This window comes from Sphaeramia orbicularis, chromosome 17 (assembly GCF_902148855.1).
Source record: "Sphaeramia orbicularis chromosome 17, fSphaOr1.1, whole genome shotgun sequence".
In the NCBI taxonomy this organism is placed as follows: Eukaryota; Metazoa; Chordata; class Actinopteri; order Kurtiformes; family Apogonidae; genus Sphaeramia; species Sphaeramia orbicularis.
Genome location: NC_043973.1, coordinates 6416462 through 6441646, shown reverse-complemented (window position 1 = coordinate 6441646; position 25185 = coordinate 6416462). Strand labels below are relative to the sequence as shown.

General features: G+C 40.8%; 1 protein-coding gene across 1 annotated transcript in view; it reads left to right on the top strand.

Annotated features, from left to right (window-relative positions):
* Positions 1–25185, top strand: part of LOC115436682 (receptor-type tyrosine-protein phosphatase N2-like) — a 474948-nt gene that overhangs the window by 240890 nt on the left and 208873 nt on the right. Inside the window, 1 exon segment of the mRNA XM_030159587.1 lies at positions 7272–7336. Coding sequence (XP_030015447.1) covers positions 7272–7336 — 65 coding nt within the window.

The window sequence follows — 25185 nt, the reverse complement described above, 5'->3', positions numbered from 1 at the left end:
GGCCTCAGATTTGGAAGTGCTGATCCTCATCCCGCTCGCTTCACACTCGGCTGCAAACTGCCCCAGTACACGCTGAAGGTCCAGGTTCGATGAGGCCAACAGGACAACGTCATCTGCAAAAAGCAGAGACGAAATCCTGTGGTCCCCAAACCGGACCCCCTCCGGCCCTTGGCTGCGCCTAGAAATTCTGTCCATAAAAATTATGAACAGAACCGGTGACAAAGGGCAGCCCTGCCGGAGTCCAACATGCACCTGGAACAGGTCTGACTTACTGCCGGCAATGCGAACCAGGCTCCTGCTTCGGTCATACAAGGACCGGACTGCCCTTAGCAAAGGGCCCTGGACCCCATACTCCTGAAGCACCCCCCACAGGATACCATGAGGGACACGGTCGAACGCCTTCTCCAGATCCACAAAACACATGTGGACTGGTTGGGCGACCTCCCATGAACCCTCGAGCACCCGATGGAGAGTATAGAGCTGGTCCAGCGTTCCACGACCGGGACGAAAACCGCATTGTTCCTCCTGGATCCGAGGTTCGACTATCAGTCGGATCCTCCTCTCCAGTACCCTGGAATAGACTTTCCCCGGGAGGCTGAGGAGTGTGATCCCCCTACAGTTGGAGCACATCCTCCGGTCCCCCTTCTTAAAAAGGGGAACCACCACCCCGGTCTGCCAATCCAGAGGTACTGTCCCCGACCGCCACGCGATGTTACAGAGATGTGTCAACCAAGACAGTCCCTGCAAATCCAGAGACTTAAGGTACTCAGGGCGAATCTCATCCACCCCCGGTGGCCTGCCAGCGAGGAGCTTGGCAAACACCTCGGTGACTTCATCTTGGGTGATGGACGAGTCCACCTCTGAGACCTCAGCCTCTGCTTCCTCTATGGAAGACGTGGCAGTGGGATTGAGGAGATCCTCGAAGTATTCCTTCCACTGTCCGACAACATCCCCAGTCGAGGTCAGCAGCTCTCCACTTCCACTGTAAACAGTGTTGGTGGCACACTGCTTTCCCCTACTGAGGCGCCGGATGGTTTAGGAATTTGAAGTCACCACAGAAAATTCTCTCTAACTGCCGGGAATTGCAGTGAATTCCCACCTTCTTTTTAGAGAGCCTTGGTGATAACCCCTCCCCAGCCCCTTGGGCTATGTGAGGTTTTTGTATGTAAATGGTCCTGCTGTGAGGTATACAAATGCAAATGGAGTCGTACATGACACAGCAGTTTACAGTGGAGGTGAAACAACAACTCACTAACTTGAACCAGGCACAGTTGAAAGTGTTGGTGAATTCAGTTTTCTATCTTTTCTATCTAAAATTGTTCATAGCAAATTACCTTATCCCACTGAACATCTGGTCTATGTGGGATGTAAAATTCCTGACCACACCCTATGTTTCTTTTGACAAGCGAAGTAGTGAAGTAGTTCGGAGAACTGAACAGGAAGCAGGCATCTCCATCAAATGTATAACATTTGGAGCTCTATTCAGATGCTTGTTGGTGAACAGAAGATGCATCACTGACAAACCAACTGAGCCACTTCAGCTTCTATCTCCCATTGTAGGGAGCTGAGGCTGCTGTGGTTGACAGCATTATTAAGACATGTTGGTCCATTTGTCATCAAGAATGTCTTCGTACATCTTAGTCACTGCTTAAAAACATACCACTCCTTAAACAACACATTCATATTTAATGTCATGTTTAATTTAAGTGCTATTTGCTGGTGTGAGAGACTGTGTTTGCCTAAGAAAGTGTTTCTGTTCCCAGAGGTGAATAATGGGATTTTTGTACATTTTAATGAACTGTTCATTTAGACACTGGTATTTAACATCAAGGTCTATGGTTATACAACACATGACTTTAAATGAGTGGGAATTTATGCTCTGACAGATTGAAAGACTAATTCTAAAAGCTATTGGTGAATTTGAAGGAGTATGACAGAGTCAAAGCTCACTATTTGCATATCCTTCATCTGCCTGGTGTGTCAACAAAATAGACTGTCCATCTCCACACCAGTGCGTTCATATGCAAAGCAAATGTATTCTGTCTTTTTTCCCCATAACATTTTGTTCTTTTATAATATGTGCTCCACCATAAATTTGAATTGCAGGCTTCCATTTGTTTCCTACGGAAGCGTATTGCATTCACAAAAAAAAAATAATTTCGGCTCTGTTTTTCTGAATTAATGAGATAATTATCTCATAATTACGAGAAAAAATAGGTTAAAAAAAAAATCGGCGCTGTTTTTCTGAGTTTATGAGATACTGTTTCCTGAAAAAAAAAAAAAAAAAAGCTCTGTTTTTCTGAGTTTATGAGATACTGTTTCCTGAAAAAAAAAAAGCTCTGTTTTTCTTAGTTTATGAGATACTGTTTCCTGAAAAAAAAAAAAAAGCTCTGTTTTTCTGAGTTTACGAGATACTGTTTTCCGGAAAAAAAAAAAAAAAACCACTGTTTTTCTGAGTTTACGAGATGCTGTTTTCTGGAAAAGAAAAAAAAAAGCTCTGTTTTTCTGAGTTTACGAGATACTGTTTTCTGAAAAAAAATAAAATGTGGCTCTGTTTCTCTGTGTCAGTGGGACAGTGGTCCCTGGTCCAGGCAGGAGCTCCTTCTATCTGTGCTGCTGAAAGCCTCTCGGGGGAGCGTGAAGTTGTTTCCGTTCTCATAACCGGTTCCGATTACGGATCATGGAACTAGTTTCATTCACAGAAATCAGAACCAAGCCCCGCTTTGTGCACGGGTCAAGCCCTTCAACCACACCGGCGCTCAGAGCCTGTAGCCCTGCTTCCTGACAGGGCACGACCGCGGTGATGGGAGTTGGCATTAATGAAGTCAAATAAAATGACATTCACCAGCATTAAAGAAAATCCCCCCCCAATAACTTTCCATCAGGTCCAGGCGGACAGCTATCCGCTCCCCAGTGTGTAAGCCGGACTGGAGCGGGTGGACGGAGCAGCTCAACTCGACAGAACAGCGGCGCTCGGAGCCTGTAGCCCGGCACCACGACGCAGTGATGGGAGTTGGCATTAATGAAGTCAAATAAAATGACATTCACCATGATTAAAGAAAATATGCGTCTTGGTGTCCCGGTTCACCCCCCACCCCCAGACAGCTTTCCGTCAGGTCCAGGTGGAAAGCTATGGGGGTGGGGGGTGAACCGGGACACCCAGACGCTCCTCCAAAGATCTAGTTCTGACTAATGCGTTCCATCAGAGTTACCATGGAGGACGCAGAGCAGCTGGAGCAAGACCACCAGCGATGGACAACACTGGTTCACCTGGTCGGCCCAATGCACCGGGACGGGACACCTGCCCCATGGCAGGAGTCCTAGTTGTGGTAGTAGTCATTAATGCCAACTCCCATCACCGCGTCGTGGTGCCGGGCTACAGGCTCCGAGCGCCGCTGTTCTGTCGAGTTGAGCTGCTCCGTCCACCCGCTCCAGTCCGGCTTACACACCGGGGAGCGGATAGCTGTCCGCCTGGACCTGATGGAAAGTTATTGGGGGGGGGACGAACCGGTTCACCAAGCCGCTCCTCCATGGATCTAGTTCTGACTAATGCTTTCCATCAGGTCTGACAAATAAATGAATCCACATTTGCACTCTTCTGCTGTGTATATTTTCTTATATGCTGGTGAATGTCATTTTATTTGACTTCATTAATGCCAACTCCCATCACCGCGGTCGTGCCCTGTCAGGAAGCCAGGCTCTGAGCGCTGGTGTGGTTGAAGGGCTTGATCCGTGCACAAAGCGGGGCTTGGTTCTGATTTCTGTGAATGAAACTAGTTCCATGATCCAACAACTTCACGCTCCCCCGAGAGGCTTTCAGCAGCACAGATAGAAGGAGCTCCTGCCTGGACCAGGGACCACTGTCCCACTGACAGAAACAGAGCCACATTTTATTTTTTTTCAGAAAACAGTATCTCGTAAACTCAGAAAAACAGAGCTTTTTTTTTTTTTTTTTTCCGGAAAACAGTATCTCGTAAACTCAGAAAAACAGAGCTTTTTTTTTTTTTTCCGGAAAACAGTATCTCGTAAACTCAGAAAAACAGAGCTTTTTTTTTTTTTTTCCGGAAAACAGTATCTCGTAAACTCAGAAAAACGGAGCTTTTTTTTTTTTTTTTTCAGGAAACAGTATCTCATAAACTCAGAAAAACAGAGCTTTTTTTTTTTTTTTTTTCAGGAAACAGTATCTCATAAACTCAGAAAAACAGCGCCGATTTTTTTTTTTACTTATTTTTTCTCGTAATTATGAGATAATTATCTCATTAATTCAGAAAAACAGAGCCGAAATTATTTTTTTTTTGTGAATGCAATACGCTTCCGTAGTTTCCCCTTTAAGATGATGATTTAAAAAGCTCAATGCGGGGCTTAATTTTATTTGTGTGGAAATATGGTCAGAATATTTGCCCAATGGCAGGTCAGGCTAAATATTAATATTTCATAAAGTGAATATATGCCACAGTAATAGCTAATTTGGTTGTGGAGTAGCAAAATTTAATGTCATGCCCTGTGGAGGTGTTGTTGGTCTAATTTAGTAAATGTTTGTGTCAGAGAAGTACTTGTCTGGTAACCTCAGTCACTACTTTCACCCATGTCTGCTTAGATCAATGTTAAGGGAACATGTTCAGTCTGGCTTTTTTTTCTTGATTTCTGACAGGATATTTGTGATCTAGTTAAGGTTCATATGTCTATATGAAGTGAAAGTCTGTACATGCTTGAAATCTATTAGAAATTGCAGTTCATTCCTAAACAATGTGTACAGTTTAGTTCATGAGCTACACATATTGTCATACATCAGTGCATTGTATATATGGTCTGGATGTTGCATCTGTACAATACTGTAATACCTTATGTGTGATATGTGAGCCAACAGCATTTTTGTTTCATATACTGTATGTTAGATTATACATTTATAGGCCTGTAACGGCACACAAACTTTTCGGTTCATTACGTTTTTGGTTTTGAAAGCCACAGTTTTGTTTTTTTTTTGTTTTTTTTTCAGTTCGGTACGGGAAGACAGAAAACCCCTCAAAATGTCTTTAATGTATTTATTATGAATTTTTGAAAATTTTCCCCCAATTTTTGGAGACAACAGAATATAGAAAAAAAGAGAGTAATATAATTCTGTTGCTATAAATCAGATAGAAAATAAAATAAATAAAATATTACAAAATATATTTTAAACATTAGTATTACACTTTTCCCTGACAAACAACAAAAATCTAATCCCAGTTCTGTCAACTCACATTCTGGAGTAAAATAACAACAAAATTCCACATGAAGTGCAACATTAACAAGAGGACAAACTAGTATTCTGTTTTAACAAACTTAAGAGCAACATTAACAAGAAAATTAACCAAATTGTTTATTTTAGGACAACTAACAAACTGTTTAGGCCACTTTGTGTATTTGTGTGTGTGTGTGTGTGTGTGTGCGTGCGCGCGGGGGGGGGGGGGTGTACGTGGGGGTGCGGTCCATAACTAACGCTGGCGTGAAACGAGAGTGACACTTTAGTCCAACTCCTGGGTTCTTTTCCTCTTTTATATAGTGTGTGTGTGTGTGTGTGTGTGTGTGTGTGTGTGGGGGTGTGTGGGGGTGTGTGTGTGTGTGAGAGAGAGAGAGAGAGAGAGAGAGAGAGAGAGAGAGAGAGAGAGAGAGAGAGAGAGACAGACAGACAGAGCTACTGTAAGTGTTTGAGAACTACCACACACAGGAGGTAAACGATGTTTGTCTTATCAGTGTCTCTTTCCCCATTGTTGTCTTTCACCTGAACCCACAGTGACCCCAAACAGGACTGTAATGATGGTGGAGGGTCTTCAATCTCTTCCTTCCAGGTTCACATCATATTTGCTGGGTTTTTTTTTTTACCTTATATCAGCTGCTATTTCATATTTCGGGTCAGTATGCGGTCCTTCAATATGTCCGTGTGAAACTTGCATGGATTTAAAGTTCCGCATCGAACAATGTCTTTAGTTACTTTTTCTTTTTCTCAACATACTGTGCCGTTTTGGTACAGCTGTGTACCGAACTGAACAGGTGTGTACCGAAACAGTTCGGTTTGGTACACGTATTGTTACAGCCCTATACATTTATTTTTTATTTTAAGGTAATTTCCAGTGATTGCTTAAACTATCATTAAAAGTTTTAGAGGACTATTTAATCATACACATTTAGGTGCTTCCTTCCATGAATGAATGAATGAATGAATGAATTAACAAGAAACATAAATACTGAATACTTGTAAATAATGAAAACTTACAAATCACTTTCATTGCTGGGTATAGGTACAATGCTAAAGGTTAAGTACCTGCTTTTGTGCAAATGTTTAAAATGTTCAATCTATGTGAGTGGGTAATAATTTGACATGAACACATAAAATTTTTTTGTTTGATTTGTTTTTTGATGATGTACTTTATAAATTTCAGAAAGCAGCTCATTATAGACCGATTCTCAAATGAGAGGTAGTCTGATCCTCGCTCATGGATAGACCTACAACCAATTAGAGCATCAAAAACACAAGACAGTTCTGCCAACTGCTAAATTAAACTTCCCAAATTCAGTAGAATGGCAAAAACATCTTGGAAAATGAAGTGCAGTTATTTTTTGTCTTGTAAAGTTTTGACAATAAAGTACATATTGGTTGGAGCTGTCTTGGTGTGAGACCCTAAGTTACAATAATTTGTCAGTCATCCAATCAAATTCACCACATATGTGATAAGTGGTTGTGTTTGGTCCTAGCCTGAAAGCTGCCAGGTGGAAATCTGTTAGAATGTGGGCACAGCCCGATGGATCCAGTGGATATAATGAAAGCAATTGAATAGCCTGAACTGAGCAAATGGGGGGCTGGTTTAAAATAAATGTATAATGTATAAAATGGAAAAAATGTTTACAGTGTGATCATATGTTTCTTAGCCTGACAATGGTATGAAATAATTGATTATATCAGTATGTTTCACTGGTTTTGCTGTATTGAAGTGGCATTCTTAAAGCTCAGGAAGAGGGTGGAGACATTGATTTTGCATGAATTGGTAGACCACAGAGTTTAACAGCTAATTACAGTGAACACTGGGGATCAGTCCAATTGTGATGCATATCATGACTAAACAGTATGCTAACTCCATTGAGAGGTTTTAGAGACTTGATTAAGATTGTTTGTTTCAGACCTAATTTTGAGGCCTTTATTTTTTATTTTACTTTATTTTTTTACAGGCATATCTGCAAAACTTGACTTTCATTTCATTAATGGTTGTTTTCTGTCATTTCTTTGTCCTTTGTAGTTCAGCAGAAAGCAGCTCTGGAGAATGAAGCCAAGCTCAGCATCTTAGAGGCAGGAGTTGCAGATGTAAGTAGAAATTCTCCATTTATCAAACACCATTTACAAACTTTATATCTCTACAAGCATTACAAGGATTTCTAATGAAGTCAAACCAATACATGCAGTTGGCCATAAGACTCTTACAGACTGAGACATGATAGTAGTAAACTTTGGTATGAAGTGTATAGAGACTTTTTTGTGTTGCAAGCAAAATGGCTTATTGCAGTTCAGATCAGCATTGTTTATTTGAAATCATTTTAATGATAATTTATTTCTGTTGACCCAGGTCAGAAGCCTCACGGCAGAGTTCTGAACAAATTGCAAACGAACCAACTCCTTCTTGTTTAGGCATGTAAACAGGCTCTTGCAATAGTCTAAGTGTGATGACACAAACGCATGGGTGATAATTTCAAGCTCATTGTTGGACAGCATGGATCTGAGTCTGGAGATGTTACGAAGCTGGAAGAAGCAGTTCTTCACCAGGTGCTTGGAGTGGTGTTCTAGAGACATGGCCTGGTCAAAGATGACACCTAGATTTCATAGCTTGGTCTTCACCGAAGAGCTCAGGTCACCAAGGTGCAGTTTATCCCAGGGATAGCACTGTCCAGGGCAATGATGAGCGTCTCCATTTTATTGGAGTTCAGTTGGAGGCAGCTGTCATTTAACTATTGCTTGATCTCTGATAAGCAGTTGGTTAGTGATCTCAGTTTGTGTGGCTCAGAGTTCTTAAAAGAGTAGTAGATCTGGATGTCATCCGCAAACAGGTGGTAGGAGTCTTCTCTAAACTGTTTAATAATGTGGCCAAGGGGGAGGACATACAACAAGAACAGGAGTGGCCCCAGGACAGAGCCTTGAGGTATACCACATGGCAGATCAGCTCAGTCAGACTGGATGTTGTTATGAGAGACACTGAAGCTTCTACTCTCTAAGCCCAGAAGTTGTATTCACTAAAATGCTTTAATTACAATGTACTTAAATAATTTCAGTTTTATTACATTACTATAAAATGTTAAGTATATTCTACTAATTTGTAGACATAGTTGAAAGTATGAAAAAGTTTAAGTTGAATAGAGTTAAATCACTCAGTTTTAGTCATGACCACACCTTTTTATTTGTGCATTGCATTGTGGGTATTGGGCATGTTGTTGAAAATGTGTTATTTTTATGTGCAGGGGTTCAGTGGGGTTGTGGTGTTAGTGTTAATTTGGACTTAAAGCTATACCTACTGATGTGGCATTTCTCACAGCACTTAGTAAAAGTTTGAACATGAACAACCTGCCTCCCTCCAAAGCCCTGCCCCCTTCCCTCTGCCTGAGCTCTGAGGCTCCTCCTCCTCTCTCCTCCTCTCATCTGATGCGCGATGGAAACAGAGAATAAAGCAGAGGTGGAGGTCCGGTCCATTTTGGCGTGTCCGCGGACCCCTCCCTCAGTAATCAGATGCATCATCCACCTGCCGCGGGCCCGCGGCTCCTATTCCATCAGTAGACCTGGTCTGTGCAGCGCTGGGTCAGTGTCTTCACTGCAGTGCCCAGGGGATGGGCGCGCGCACTGTGAACGCGTGGCCTCCGCGAATTTTCTGTGGACATTTGAAGTTTCATAGTCCATACAATTATCATCCTACATCATCTTACACTGTGTGACACCATGTAATTGCACCTGTATGAGTCCCACCATCATAAAAGCTGAGCTTTATGCAGACCTGTTCAGTCCAGTACAGCTGACTTCCGGACTTTTATCTCCATCCTTCATTCATCAGACTCCCGTTTGTGCCCCTCAGTTGTTGTTTCTGTTAATAAATCAGTTTTTTCCCTTCCACATGTGTATGTCAGTTCTATCCAAACACATCCTAGACAGTAGACTGTGGTCAGTGACAGGAGAAGCAGCGCGAGTGAAGCGTCAGATTCAGAGGGACACATATAGGATGTGAGACGGCGATAATGGATCGGATGCTGGACGGCCGTAATGGATGATTGACAGGAGGCTCAGTCAGGTTCGGCCAATTATTTTATTCGGACCGACTAAAATGATTGGTCAGACTTTTATCAGAAATATATGAGAATTAAACATTTTTGAGTTTCAGTACCTGGTGGATTTCTTTTACATTTTAGTTTGACACACACTTATTAGGAGCATTTTAAGATAACAAAAGAAAAGTGTAAAAATGCCACATCATACGGTATAGCTTTAATGTGTGTATGTCAGTGGTTATTGGCCTTTTTGTGTTTGTTTTTGTATTTTTGTAGAGCTGCACCATGAGTGAGAGCCATAGGAAGAACAATGGCTTTACTGTTCATCTAGGATTGTTTTTCATACAATGGATATCTTAAGGCTTTGCCAAATTGAAAGCAGTTCCTGTACTGACAAATGACACTGAGCTAACTTCTTTAACTTCCATCCATGCTACAATATATTAAGTTGAATAATCATACAAAGCCATTTATATTGCAAAAAAATTTAATTTAGATCAACTTGGAATTGAGTAAAATGAACTGATGATAGTAAGTCTAATGATTATACAAAGCAATTGACATTGCAACAAATTTTAAGTTAAATTAACTTGGCATTTAGTGTGTTGTACTTAAAATAGCAATTCCATTTAAGTTTAATACATTCAAGTTTTCATTACTCATTACTTACATTTTTTAAGGCAACGAGTTACCTGAGATTTTTTAAGTAAACTCAACTATCCGGTCTTACAGTCAGGTAGGAGGAGAACCAGCTCAGTACAGGACCTGACATCCCAACCAGGTTCCTCAGTCTGTCAATCATTATGGCATGGTCCACCATGTCAAAGGCCGACGAGAGATCAAGCAGGACCAGGACAGTGGATTTCCCAGTATCTGCAGACACCATGATGTCACTGGACACTATTAATGGGGCGGTTTCAGTCGAGTGGCATTGTTTGAACCCAGACCGAAAAATATCATGAATCTGGTGGGTTTCCAGAAAAGCTGTAAGCTGTTTGGACACAGCCCTCTTGAGGATTTTGGCCAAGAGAGGGAGCTTTGATATCAGCCTGTAGTTTTTGAGTACAGTGGGGTCCAGGTTGGTCTTTTTAAGTTTTGGTTCCACAAAGGCCTCTTTGAAGGAGCTAGGGAACAAACCAGTCAAGAGCAACAAATTACAAATCTTAGTGACCCGTGGTCCAATTGTGTCAAAGAGACTAACAACCAGCTTAGGGGGTAGGATCTCTGCATAGTTGGAGAAGGGTCTTGTTTTGGCTAAAAGTGCCGAGATGTCCACCAGTGTCACAGGACTAAATGAGGACCAAGTTTGGGGAGAGGGATCCACTTGTGTCAGACAGCCGGAGGGTGGTGGAATATTGTTTTTAATATCCCTGATCTTGTCAATAAAAAAGTTCAAGAAGTCATTGCTGTCAGCATTGCAGAGCATGGGGGCAGCAGGGGCAGCAGGGGACATGATGGAGTGAATTGTGTCAAAAATTACTTTGCGATTCCTCTTGTTTGTGGCTATGACGTGTTGGAAGTAGTGGGATCTGGCCTCCTTGATCATCTTGTTTAGAGAGGTGATGGGATCCTTAAAATGTAACGCTATGTCTGTAAAGCTGTGTGGATTTTCAAAGGCGCTCAGTTTTGCAACATAATCTCCTAAATTTTAAAATATTTTTTTTAATCCAGGGACAAGATCACTTGCAAGTGACATTGGATTTCAGAGGAGTCACCTGGTCTAGAATAGCGCTACAGTGTGTGGTAAAGTACTGCATATAGCTATCAACATCAGAGCATTCTTTAAAAAGACACAGATCAAACAAGGCACAGAATTCCTGGCCTGAGGACTCTGTGATAATCCTCCTCTTGGGCCTTACAAGTGCAGGCTTGGGTTCGGGAGGCACACATACATCAAAAACACACCACAGTGATCATTTAGATGGACATCCTCAACACACACATTCGTGACATGTTAGCCCAGTGAAAAGACTAGGTCCAGGGTATGTCTCTTTCTGTGGGTGGGACCAGATACATGCTGCTTTAGGTTAAAAGTGTCAGTCATAGATAAAAGTTCCACTGCTGGGCTGGATGAATCATCATCAATGTGAAAATTAAAATCTCCAAGAATTGAAACCTTCTCCAGCTTTATTATTGATGCTAGGAAGTCACTAAAATCATTTAAGAAAGCAGGCGGGGCTGCCCAACAGCTGAGCAGCCAGGAGGGCACAGCTCATTTAAATGAATGAGCTTCCCATCCCTCTGCCATGTCTCCGTGAGGAATAATGCATCAAGGCTTCTGTTTGTGAAAAGCTCATTTATGGAGAAAGATTTTTTAGCGATGAAGCATGCATTTAGTAATCCAAACCAACTTGGCAATGATGACATCACAATGTTTGTGTCTGCTGTGTGCAACGGGATTGGTCGCAACCACCTCCCACAGTCACGTGATTTCCAGCTGGACCGGCAGGTCAGATGTTGGTCTATCGATGTAAACATGGAAGTCCAGGAGGGTCTCGGGGGCCACGCAACTTGTCCATGTCTCCTCCAGTGTTGAGCCTGGTCCTGTCCAGACGGCGAGGGAAGTGGAGTTGGGGCAGTGTTTCCACACTCAACTTGGTGGAGGGGGACCAGCCTCAGCCACCTGTGTCGGTTTGGGCGAGGGACGCCAGCCGACCACACAGCCCAATTTTTCTTGCCCGGCGGCCTCTTCTCCTCTTCTTTGGACTGCCTGGGGGATGTAGTAACAGCAGGTATTCCTGGGAGGTGGGTGCACAGACAAACGGTGGAGGGAAAGTTTGTTTGTAGTTTTTTGTAGCGGCATTCCATAGACGCTTTGATATTGAAAAGAGAGATGCAATCATATGTCCGAACAGTATAGACACAAATACTGGGTGTGAGGTTAGATATGACTGCATAATTTGTTAAAATTAAAGCAAAGAGTCGGCAAAATAGCAGACAAACCGTGGCGAACCCACACAGAGGCGCCATCTTGCAAGCTGACACAGGCTATCATTCTTTTATTTTGCAGGATGTCAGGGTTTTTCCAGGTGGGTGTCAGCTTACATGGAATAAGTGAACATTTCTTTATTTTAAGACATTCCCATCAAGCTGTCAGAGTGGAGCTGATATTTACACTTTCATAACATTTATGATGTTTAATAGTGGAACTAATGAATGGTAAATCAGAGATTACTAGGTCCTCACACAGTGCTTGCTCTATATCTAGCCATGGTTCATCAAGATCAGTGGTCCCCAATCTTTTTTGTACTACCAATCAATCAATCAATCAAATTGTATTTATATAGCGCCAAATCATAACAAAAGTTATCTCATGTGACTTTATGAGTTGGTCAAAACCAGACTTTAAGCCAATTTACAGGAACCTAACAGAATCCTCTAGGAGCAAACACTTGTGACTGGTGACAGTGGCGAGGAAAAACTTCCTTTAACAGGCAGAAACCTTGAGCAGACCCAGACTCCTGAAGGATGGCCGTCTGCCTTGACCAGTTGGGGTTAAAGAGAGAAAGTAAAGGAGGAGAAAAGAGAGAGCGATAGAGATAGAGAGACTGGGGTAGAGGGGGAGAAGGGGGGAGGTAGGGGGAGACGCATGGATGCAGTTGTTGCACAGATAACTGGATCTATGGAACTATATAATAAACACTATCATAACTATTATGGATAAGTAAGTGATGATGATGAAGGAGGAGAGAGGCAGGACCACAGCAGCAGGTTCAGAGAGGATCCAGGGAAAACCTGTGATGAGCCAGGGAAAACCTGTGAGGCGATAAAGCACAGAGACTCCAGGGAAGAAGTCAAGTCAGTAACATGTATTCACTGGGGCGTAAATATAAGAGAAAATTAGGAGAGAAAAGGTCCGGGAGAAAGAGGATAAGAGAGGAGGCCATAGAGGAGGCCATAGAGGAGGAGGAGGAGCAGAGAAGAGCTCAGTGTATCCAGATGAGTCTCCCAGCAGTCTAAGCCTATAGCAGCATAACTAAGAGCAGCCTGAACTGCCCTAAGTATAAGATTCATCAAAAAGGAACGTTCTTAACCTACTCTTAAACATAGAGAGGGTGTCTGCCTCCCGGACCGAGGCAGGGAGGTGGTTCCACAATCATGGAGCTTGATAGCTGAAGGCTCTGGCCCCTGTCCTACTTTTGGAGATTCTAGGGACCACCAGTAAGCCTGCATGTTGAGAATGTAGTGCTCTAGATGGATTATATGGAACTAAAAGCTCTTTAAGATAAGCAGGTGCCTGGCCATGAAGGGCTTTGTAAGTGAGGAGGAGTATTTTGAAGTCTATCCTAGCTTTTACAGGGAGCCAGTGTAGAGAAGCCAACACAGGAGAAATATGGTCTCTGATACTGATACTACTGACCAGTTTCATGCATGAAAATTTTCCACTGACCGGGTAGAGATGCGGGGTTCCAATAACAAAAACCTTCGTCAGTTCAGAGCATGTGATCTGAACAGGCAATTACAATGATTCTACAGTATAATATCAACTCACCATAATGCAGAATCAATCAGAAGCCTGGACTTGTTTCCCTGCAACTCGATGGTCCCATCTGGGGGTGATGGGAGACACACACTCCAGTTGTGTTCTGTGTATCCAGTCTACTCTGTATTCTTGTCTTGGTAACAGTCATAGCAGAAAACCCAGCCTCACAAAGATATGAGGTTGGAAACTGAAGAAGGACTTTCATGGCTTTTTGGCAATATCTACATATTCTGTTTTGACTTTAATCCAGAATGCAAAGAGGTTCAAAGTTGTCTCAAACATGGATTGATGTGCCAAAACAGTTTTGAGGGTTTTATGTTCATTAACTAGTTGGTCATGGCGAATTACGCATCGTGGGTGTGGTGGTTGTGTGTCACCTGTTGCGATGAACCTGTAACTTAGGCAGGAATCATATTTCCTTATGAGTGCAGCTTTCTGTTTGCAGGCAGTCTGTGACCCTTCTACAGCCTTATCGTTTCTTCCCGAAAAAGTTCTCCAGTGAATTTTGTTTTTGGCTTATTTCTTTAGATTGTGTTACTACTGATTCATGAAATGGTGCACCAGAGTCAAGAGCGGTTGTGAGGTGAGGGTGGAAATGGTCGCTTTTCAAAATAAAATCTCTGCAAGACTAATGGAAAAAAAAGCTGTAGTATTAACAACTTTTTTTTTTGTCTTTGCGACCAAATGATCTATGGACCGGTACCAGTCCGAGGACCAGGGACCCCTGATCTAGGTTTGAGCCATTTTTAGATATACTGCAGCTCATTGGCTAAGAAATATTGACCAAAGTTGGGAAGGTCTAAACCGCCCCTGTCTTTGGTCAGTTGTAACGTATTTAAACTAATGATTTGTTTTTCCAAAGAAATTTCGATACATGTGAGTTCAGTGACTTGCACCAACTGGAGGATTGTTTGATGGGTATCGTTGAAAACAAATAGTTGATTTTAGGTAAAACCATCATTTTGACGATGGCAACCCTCCCCATGAATGATATGGGTTGGCGCCTCCACTGCAAAAGATCATCCTCTTTTATTTTCAAAAGCTGAGCATAATTCAACTTTATTAGTTCTGACAACCTGGGTGAAATGTTTATACCTAAATATCTGATATTTTCTGAATGTATTGTGACATAGGGTAAAACCCTGAAAATGACAGTTAATGGGCAGCGCTGTGGTCTTAGACCAGTAAATGGGGTAATCCGATATTGATGAGTAGTTATTTACAAGTGTAATCGTGTGTGAGAGAGATGCTTGTGAGTTCTGGAGAAAAAGTAATACATTATCTTCGTAAAGACTTTTTTTGTGATCTATATTTCTAGTACGGATTCCTTTGATTTCTTCATGTTGTCTAATGGCAACTGCGAAGGGTTCAATAAAGATAGCAAAAAGCTTTTTCTGGTTTGATCATCGGTCCTCACACATGCATGCAGGTTGTTGTACAATATTCGATTCCAGTCAATGAAAGATCATCCAAACCCAAATTTATTTAATGTTGTGAATAGAAATTTCCAGTTTACGCGATCAAATACTTTTTTCTGCATCTAGAGAAATGATTATGGTTTCCAGATTGTGTATGTTAGAATAATGTATAAGGTTAATTAATCTGCGTGTGCTAGTTGAAGAATGTCTACCTTTTATAAAAACCTGTTTTGTCTGGATGTATTATGAAAGGAGTTATTTTCTCTATCCTTCTGGCCAGAGTTTTGCTGATTGTTTTGAGATCTACATTGATTAATGAAATTTGGCGGTGTAGAGTCTTTTCCTGGTTTTAATAACAAAGTAATGTTTGCCAAGTTCATATTTGCAGGTATATTACTTTGAACTCCTCGTTCTCCACCACGCTATGAGGTTGTAAGTCTTTGGCAATGAAACAGGCGATAGACCTTGTTATGTTTTTTGCCCGCTCAGAGTTGGCAGGGAGTTTAGTGAAGCACAGCAGTGTGCGTTGGTTTGCTGCTGGTGGCTGTCTCGGCACCGCATCCTTAAGCTCTGGGTGATGCCTGTTGATGTGAGCCCTTGCATTTGTGGTGTTCCCGAAGTGCTGAATCTGCATTTTGCAAACCTTACTCTTTACACGCTTCCTGGGCAATTGGTAAAAAAACAAAATGAGTCCAAATCTTTGCCTTCAACGAGGACATGGCTGGTTGAATTTCTCTTACCTCTTCCATTAGTTCTGCCTTTGTTTTGGTGCTTACCATGCATGCATATGTTCCAGAACCAGCTGCCTGATGATGTCAGGACGTCCCGCATACAAAACGGAGGCAGACTGCCAGTGGATTTTTTTTTTATTTTTTCAAATCAATTTTGGGACATTTTAAATTGATTCTTAATTGTGGTAAATAAGAATCATGATTTTTACATGAATCGATTTTTTTGGCACACCCCTAATTTCTAAAATCATTTTGTGGAAAGTGGATGCCAGTGTAGTCCAGAATTCTTTGTAAAATTCAGCTGGAAAGCCGTCTGGCCCTGGGGCTTTGTTACTGGGCATATGCTGGAGAGCTTCTTGGAGTTCGCCAACAAAGAGAGGTGAGTCCAGAGATACCCTGTGTTCCTGTAGTAATGTTGATAGACTGATGTTGTTAAGAAGCTGATCAATATCATCTGATGGGTCTATTTGTGGTGTCTATAACAATTTATAGAAATCCCTTAAGTGTTATTTATTTCGTAGGGGTCATGGCTGATATTTCCTGCTGGATCTTTAACGGAGTAAATAGTTGTTAATCTGTGTATCATTCGTTCTTTTCATATTCAATTGAGCATCAACAACCGGAAAAAGAAAAAATGACTCTTTATTTCATTATTCATGTACAAATCAAAAACCAAAAATAAAAAAAAATGAGTTGTTTTTCTTTATTTCAAATTAAAAATTGGAAATAAGCAAATGGACTAAGTGTTGGGTTTCATATTCACATTTTTGATATCTGATTTGGTATGACCCGGAAGTTACTGACTTCTTCGTGTGTTGAGCTGGGCAATCGTGTTTTTGCTAGTATTCTGCAGTCATGGAGAATTTCTTGTGTATTTTTCCACCATGAAGAACCTGGTGCTAGTTCGATGCTAGGACCAGCCTGGTGCCTCCAAAGAACCGGTTTATTTTTCCATAGGCCAAGAGCCAAGCACAGCCAAGCAGAGCCAAGTCAGAGCTATGTCATTGTAAAACATGATCATGTGACTGGTCAGGTGCAGGAGATGCTCGTTCGGAAGCAAGCACTGCTCTTGTGTTTACAAGTCTAGCAATCCAGAGATGAAAAACGCAAATATTCACTGTGTGTGTGATAAACATAAATATGTGGGTTTCTATATGATATACATAGAAACATAATGCAAGGATTATGTAAACAGATAATTAGTGAGGTCAACAGAGCAGTATTATTACCCAAGTTTATGTGAGGCATAGGAAAACATGGACAAAATTTTATGCATTTTAAATGGATTTATTCACACTGAAGTAAAAAAAAAAAAAAAAAAAAAAGGCTCAAATAAAAAAAAATGCTTTATCAAAAGGGAAGAAAAATCCAGGTGCTGTTGGTGTGAATCTGCCTCCTCGTCCATGGACAACAACTGTAAAGAACAAAACAAAGAAACTGTGCTTTCATATGACATGTTCTCCATAATGTGGACAATAATCCTATCTACTGGAATGCGGTTCAGTTAACTACTGAGTTCAGATCTGACTTTTACACACCCACCATGGAAACAGCATTATGGGGATAACATAGAAATATTGTTAGTTTTTTCTTAGCATACCAGTAGCTAGTGTTTTAACATCCGTAACGTTTGTAGCTCGCTTTAATCTCTAAAGTTGACTTTTTGTGAGCTAGTATCCACGCATTTGAGAAACAAAACTTACCAGCATTGTTTACCGCTGTTTGAACAACAGACTCATCCACAATCCAAAGCCTCCAGTCCATGTCTGCTGTGTCCCAGTTCAGTGCACCGCTAGTCGGATTCACCGGTCCCCTAAAGCGCAGTTCAGCAGGTCCAAATGCTGATTCTTTTTGTCCGTCTGCTGTGTCTATGCTGTCTTTTCTGGTCCCTGTAGTCCATCTTTATCTTCTTTAGTTTCTTTAGAAGCTGGTCCAGGTCCGGTCGTATCCATCTCTATATTTTTTCAAACACTGGCTTTGTGCCAGAGGCTCCCTCCAACTGGTCTTGGACTTCGGATGAAGCCCAAGGTGCCAGAAAGCACTGGGTCTCCTCCTCTGTCCACTGCTGCTTGTTTTTGCCATCTATAACTCTTTCTCTAAAAACTAAGCTAATAACCTGCTGGTTGTAGTTTTAAAAATGATGGTTCTTTTTCGCAGTTCCTATCTTGGTCACCCCTGCCCTCTGATGATGCAGGGGGTCACGTCAGTTGTTCTTAGTCCGGCCCCGGTTTAGTCCAGCTTGAAGTTGGTGCTTGCTAGGAACCTGTTTGGAACCAATTTGGTCAGTGCATAGGCGATGGAAACACAAAGAACTGGTGCTAAGTCAGGTACTGGCTCCAAACCAGCCCAGGAACCTGTTTGGTGGAAATGGGGGAGGATGACATGGCAACTGAAAAAAAAAAATATACTGAAGAATAAAAAATAAGAAAGAAAGAAAGAAAGAAAGAAAGAAAGAAAGAAAGAAAGAAAGAAAGAAAGAAAGAAAGAAAGTTTGGGGGGATGGAGGTGTACCATTTATATTTTTATTAGCACACGAAGAAGTCAATAACTTCTGGGCCATACCAAATCAGATATCAAAAATGTCAATATGAAACCTGACATTTAGTCTATTTGCTTATTTCTGAGTTGTAATTTGTGCATTCAATTGAAAGAATGAAAAAAATAACTCGTTTTTTTATTTTTTATTTTTAATTTGTACATGACAAAGGAAATGAGTTGTTTTTTTTGTTTTCTGATTGCATATTCTTAATTGAACATGAAAAGAACAAATGATACACAGATTGTTGTTTTCTCTTTATTTGTTTTTAATTGATTAGCCAAAAAAATTCCCAGATTTGTTACTATGTTCAGATTTCTCCAAGCAAAGCCTTTGCACTAAGAACTGTGTTTTCTTATCTATTATTTCATCAAGTTCCAGTTTAGTTTTCCCTATATTGTTCAGCGTGTGCTCTTCTGGGGAGACAGAGTATGCCTCCTCTAGTGATTTAATTTTAACTTCTAACCCAGATATTTTGAAGTCTCTTTCGTTTTCTTATGAGAGGAGAAGGGAATAATTTTCCCATGCATTACTGCCTTTCCTGCCTCCCAGAGAACTCATGGTGATGTTCCTAGTAAATTGTTGTTTTCTATGAATATGGACCATTCTCTTTTACAGTAGTTGATAAATTCAGGATCTTTAAGCAATGATGTATGAAATCTCCAGTTCCTAGTTGGTGGCTTAATGTTCTTATTAACCAGAGTGACTGACACTGGTGCATAGTCGCTGACAGTGTTAGGGTGGATTTTAGTTTTGGACATATCACTCATCAGCGAGCTGCTGATTAGGAAATAATCTAATCTAGACAGTGGGATGGTGAGAGTACAAAGCATCGCAAAGACCAAAATCCTTCATGTATTGTTTAACAATTTCTGAGGACTGGTCAAGTCTGTTATTTCCAGTGGGACTCTGCCTGTCAGCTCCTGGGTCAAGAACTGTATTGAAGTCCCCTCTGATAATGAGTTGTGCAATCTGAGTAATCATGGAGTTGATGTGAAAAAGGAGTGGAAAAAAAGGAGGGGTTGTTAATATTTGGTCCATATATGTTTGGAATGCATAACTTAATATTCTGAATAGATAATTTAACTATAATAAATCTTCCCTCTGGATCAGTGATTGTGCTGTCAGTGTCAAAGTTTAGTCTTCTGTTAATAAGAATTGCTACCCCTCTCTGCCTTGAGTTGAAACATGCTGAGTATACATGTGAAAATTGTGTTGTATGAAGTGTGTCTATAGACGTGTTTGATAAATGAGTTTCTTACAGTAATACAATGTCTGCCTTTAAATCCTGCAGCTGATTGAAAATTTTAAGTCTCTTTACCCTGGTACCAGTCCCATGCACTTTCCAGGAGACACACTTCAGTGTACCCATGAACCGACTGATGTTAGTGCTACGTGATGCATGCAGATCTGTTTTATTCCCACATGCGTTAAGTGTATGCGTTGTGTCGATTGTATAGACATGACGCTGTGCCTCAGTTCTAACGTGCATCTACTTATGTTCTGGTTAATACAGGCATATAATATGAGGTGACTGTTACCCAGGAAAATGTGAGGGAAAGGAATAGTGAAAAGAAGGGGGAGTGAGGGTGAAAAAGAAACAGAAACAGATAATAAAAAGAAAAAAAAAAACACATCGCCATTGTGCACATGTGAAGTGGAGACTGATTTACAATGGCATTACTGTTAGTTTGATACCTTATTGTCTTTTAACCTGTTTGCATATGGGAGTAGACGTGTACATCACCTGACTGATTGATTAGCAGAGCTGAGGGGTGATTTTCTGGTCCCAGTACAACATTGACGAATAGTTTATCTACGCAACGACAGCGCGACAGCCTTCCACTATGAATTTGTGCCAGATGGAAAAAATTACGCGCCGTCGGTCCAGGATCTCCTTGGGAAATTGATCATTAACGCTGAAGCCCTTCCCTCTCAGCTCTCGGCCCTGTGACTTCACTATTTATTATTATCAGTACCCCTAGGGAAATTCTGTCTCTGCATTTTACTCATCCTACTAAATGTTGGAAACTCAAGATCTTCAACAGTACATTGGTCAAGGGCACCAAAAAGCAAACTATCCTTAGTATTTTAGCTACATCATTTTACCTGTCACACAGATCACTGTGCCATTTTATGTATAATTCTCACTGGTTGTTAGAGGGGATTGTAGCCGTCACATAGGCTACATTCAGACAGCAGGTCTGAATGCACAATTCAGATTTTTTGGTGAAATCCGATTTAATCCGATTACACATCAAATGCAACTTCTATCAGTCTTGAGTATGGACTGAATGTGACCCTGAAGTGACCCGTATGCACAAAAGAGGCTCGGACGTATTTAGGAATGAGGAAATTACACCATATCATGTGAGGTATCTGGAAGGTTGCACCATTTTGAACTTGCAAGCTATTGGTTGCTGTGGGCAACAGCATTGTACTGACGTGCAGGAAAGAGCTGTATAAATCAAGATTTAAATTTTTAAAAAATGGATAAGGTGGTGGCGAAAGCAAGGGGTCTCTATAAAGACAATCTGAATGTGACTGCTAAGCAAAGGTATTTGCTTAGCAGATCAGATCAGAGACATGAAGGATATAGACCCCTATTAGCTACCGGTGTTCACCAGCGTCCAACTGGTCCCTGCCATCCTGTACCTACATGCCGTTAGTTTACTATCTTGTTTTAGGCATAAGTTAATACACAGTGGAATAATTCAAAAGCTTCAAGTCCCTTGACAGCTATGAAGAGTTTTGCTGCGTCTGGGTTTAAGGTTTGGTGATCTACAAGTCCGATGACTGTGAAAACACTGTGGTGCTAAAGGTAAGCCCGTGGATAATGCAATGCTTACATGTGTACGGGAATTGTAAATGTATTAAACTAGGCGGAAACTCAAAGTAACATACCTCCGGGTCTCTACGTTTTCTGTGTCAATGACGGGAGTGACTGGAAAGGTTGGATAAATGCGACCTGGCCGTTCAGACTGCGGTCGCATTTTTAAAAATCCGATATGTACCTGATTCAGTACCACATTTTGAAGTGGCCCAAATCTGATTTGAAAAGATCAGATTCCATGTGACTTGTGCTGTTCACACTGTCATGAAAGAACCTGACCTGAGTCACATAGGGGGGAAAAAAATCGGACTTGGGCCACATTTGTCTGCAGTCTGAATATAGCCTTAGTGAGATAATAATTTGTTGGAGGCTGTCTTTAGTTGCAAGCATAGGACAAGAAAAGTTTAAGACCACAGCTTTAGCCATGACCAAAAATTTGTGTAGCTGCTCTAACCTTAACCCAACGTGAAAGTTCCATGACACAATTAGCACCCAGAAACCAAAATAAAGTGTCTCAAGCAGTATTTGACGTTTGCCACTAGGGCTGGGCAATAAAACGATAACAATATATATCGCAATATAACTTTTCCTCAATAGAAATATAAGACATGCTCGATACAATTTCGATAGAATTCATCCATCCATGTTTTGCGATGAACTGGCGACTTGTCCAGGGTGTACCCTGCCTTCGCCCCTGTGTAGCTGGGATAGGCTCCAAGCAACCCCCGTGACCCTAGTGAGGATAAAGCGGGTTCAGAAAATGAATGAATGAATGTTTTGACAGACATAAGAACAGCACTGAACCAATCATGCTAGAGCTACGTCAAGTTAGGTTGATGCACACAGCACAGGCATAAAAGCCAGCCACAGCACACACGCTAATATTTGGGCTGCTGCGGAAGTTAATGCGTTCCCTTGGGAGAAAATGGGTTCGGGGCTTTCAATACATGTAGCTTATGTGAAGAATGCAAAGACTCACCACGGTAAAGTTGGCAAGAGATTCACAGATTCACACTTCGTGACTCAATAGATCATTGGTCAATAATCATTAAGACACAAATGACGGCTCGATGCAGCTTTGGAACACAGAGAGGAACCTACAACCCCATTTTCATCCAACCAAATGGTCCTTAATGATCAGTAGATGGCATTTCCTTTATGTGGAGCCACTTAGTGAGTGCGAGTTTAGGGACCATCTGCAAAGTGCTAATCGGAAAATTTCTACATAATATGTAAAAATTAAATAACTTTGCTTCTACTCCGTGAAATGGGACCAGATTTATCCACACACCCATGAACTGCTTCTGCACACACTCCACCACTCAGATAGGGCAAATATCATACACAGATTAGAGAAAATATAATATGAGGTAAATGGGTCTGTATAGTGTCTCACCAAATGATGTATTGTTTGCAGTTTACAGTTGTGTAACATGCTTCAGCACATCTGTCATGTTCAACCTCTGACAGAAAATAAGTCATATTTAAATCAAAAATAACCTTCTGATGTCTTCACAACTAACTTATGAGTAACAGAAAATTTAAGCTTGACAAAAATAGTGATTTGATTTATATCGTGATACATATCGATATCGTCTGATATGAAAAAAAATAGTGATATGATTTTTTTTCCATATCACCACCATCTCCATCTTTGCTGCCTCTCTCTTTTCTGTCTTGGTTTTCATCTTTTAGCATTGCTATTCTCCACCACCTCAGTAAATTGGCTGCTAAGCATCTGCACGCTGCTATTGATTCAAATGTTAGTCTGCCCCAATGATGGTGTGCCATTCACCATGCTTTTATCAAAGTGGCAGCAGCAAGAGCTTAGAGAGAAACAGGTGGAAAAGGGAGGAGGAAAGCAAGGATGATGAGGGAAAGGTAAAATAGGAAAATGGAGGAGGAGGGGTATAGTGAGGCTGGAAACAGGAGCCAATTATGGCCAATTGAACCTCTGTTGTAAGAGAGAGAGAGGAGAGGGAAGCAGAGACAATTCCTTCTTCACTCGCACATAGAGGAAAAACAAAACCAGTTGGGTTGTCTGAACCTGCAACAACACATCCATCATTAGCCCATATGGTTTTCATTACAGTTTTATCATACACAGTAAAATATGAATATCACATTATATCACTGCTGATATACAAGAAAAATACAAGAAAGCGAAAAGTTAGTTTCTTTGCAGTGTGAAAGCGATTTGTTTTGCTAAACATCCAACATTTTGAATAGGCCTGTAGGTTTGTATGTTTTATGAACAGATCATTTGGCAGGCAGAGAAAATATTTTTTTTTTATTGGTGTGTCTGTAATGTGATGCAGAAATAACATAACATTTTATTTGTCCCTGTTGGGAAATTTATATGTCCCACCAACAAATACACTGTGGGATAAATAGCATCCAACGAAACCAGTAAAGTTTCATTGGATGCTATAGATGCATATGCTGGTCAATGATGGGAAACCTACGCCTGTAACTGCATGCAGGCTCAGCTGACCTGACAGGATTTCAGAACATATTGAAATGTTGTAAATATGGAACCTACAACATACAGTATACATCCTCCTAAAGTTTGTTGCGCTTCCTCGTTGTTTATGGGTGCTTTTACAGAATAAGAAATCATACTTTATATGTATCTTAATTTCAGGATGTCTGAGACCTTGGGATGGAATTTTTCTAAATTTATTGACATACTAACTAAATCATCAGTCAGATGGAGTTGTAGTAGTAGTTCATAAAGCCTCTTTTTGAACCTTAAAGTTTTTCTCAAAATCCATCCGTCCGTCCATCCATCCATCCATCCATCCATCCATCCATCCATCCATCCATCCATCCATCCATCCATCCATCCATCCATCCATCCATCCATCCATCCATCCATCCAATTTTATTTCACTGTTATTTAAGGAATTTAAAAGCCTGTTTTTGCTATTCATTGCATTAACAGGTGCAATTATGTCTGTGATTTTGAGTGTAGGCTACATGAATGTGTTCTTTTAAGAAAGTGGAAAGAGACATCTGGCTACACAGCTAATAACTGTAAGGATACCACTGTTGCCTTAATTACTAATATTATTTGGTGTTATTTAGTACTGATGGAACAGTCGTCTATGTAATGCAGATTTTCTTTTCTTTTCTTTTTATTTATTTATTTATTTATTTATTTGTAGCTCATATAAGCCCAGGGCCTGTCATTCATAGGCATGAATTCATTGGCCTTTGAGTTTATAGTACAGCCATTCAAGAGCTATCTCAGTATCTCTGTCAATTAAATATAAAGTTGTTGCTGCAGCCTGATATTTGTGATGTTTTATTAAAAATAGGATTTATGTAGCTCTCAAATACATATTGTAGTCTGTTCTGTCGACCTCTATTTAATATTTCAGAATAATTATTACAGAGATTAATTATTATATTTGGAACATATCTCACTGATATTGTGAAACCCCATGTGACTTGCCAGGTATGAAAGCTTGGCAGGAGTAGCAAAAGTAACCAAACAGTCAAATGGAGCACAGTTCCATTTCTTGCCAACTGTGTTGACTACGTCATGGCTTTAATAGAATAGAAATCTTCATTAATAAATCAAACATCCTCAGATAAGGCTTCACTTGTCATACCTGGGCTTGTTAAATCACCTCAGCCTTTCACAGTTTCCCTCCAGTCTGACCGGTATTACTTCACATTCGGGATGTAACGATATGAAAATTTCATATCACGGTTATTGTGACCAAAATTATCACGGTTATCATTATTATCACGGTCATGTTGAAATCTGCTCAAAATGTTCAACAAGTACTTATACACACACTGAAATAATATAACCAAGTTGTATTTTGAAAAAAAAAACTACTAAAGTAATATGCACAATGTACTTTCTGTTGAAGAAACATTCAAGTAATAGCATGTAA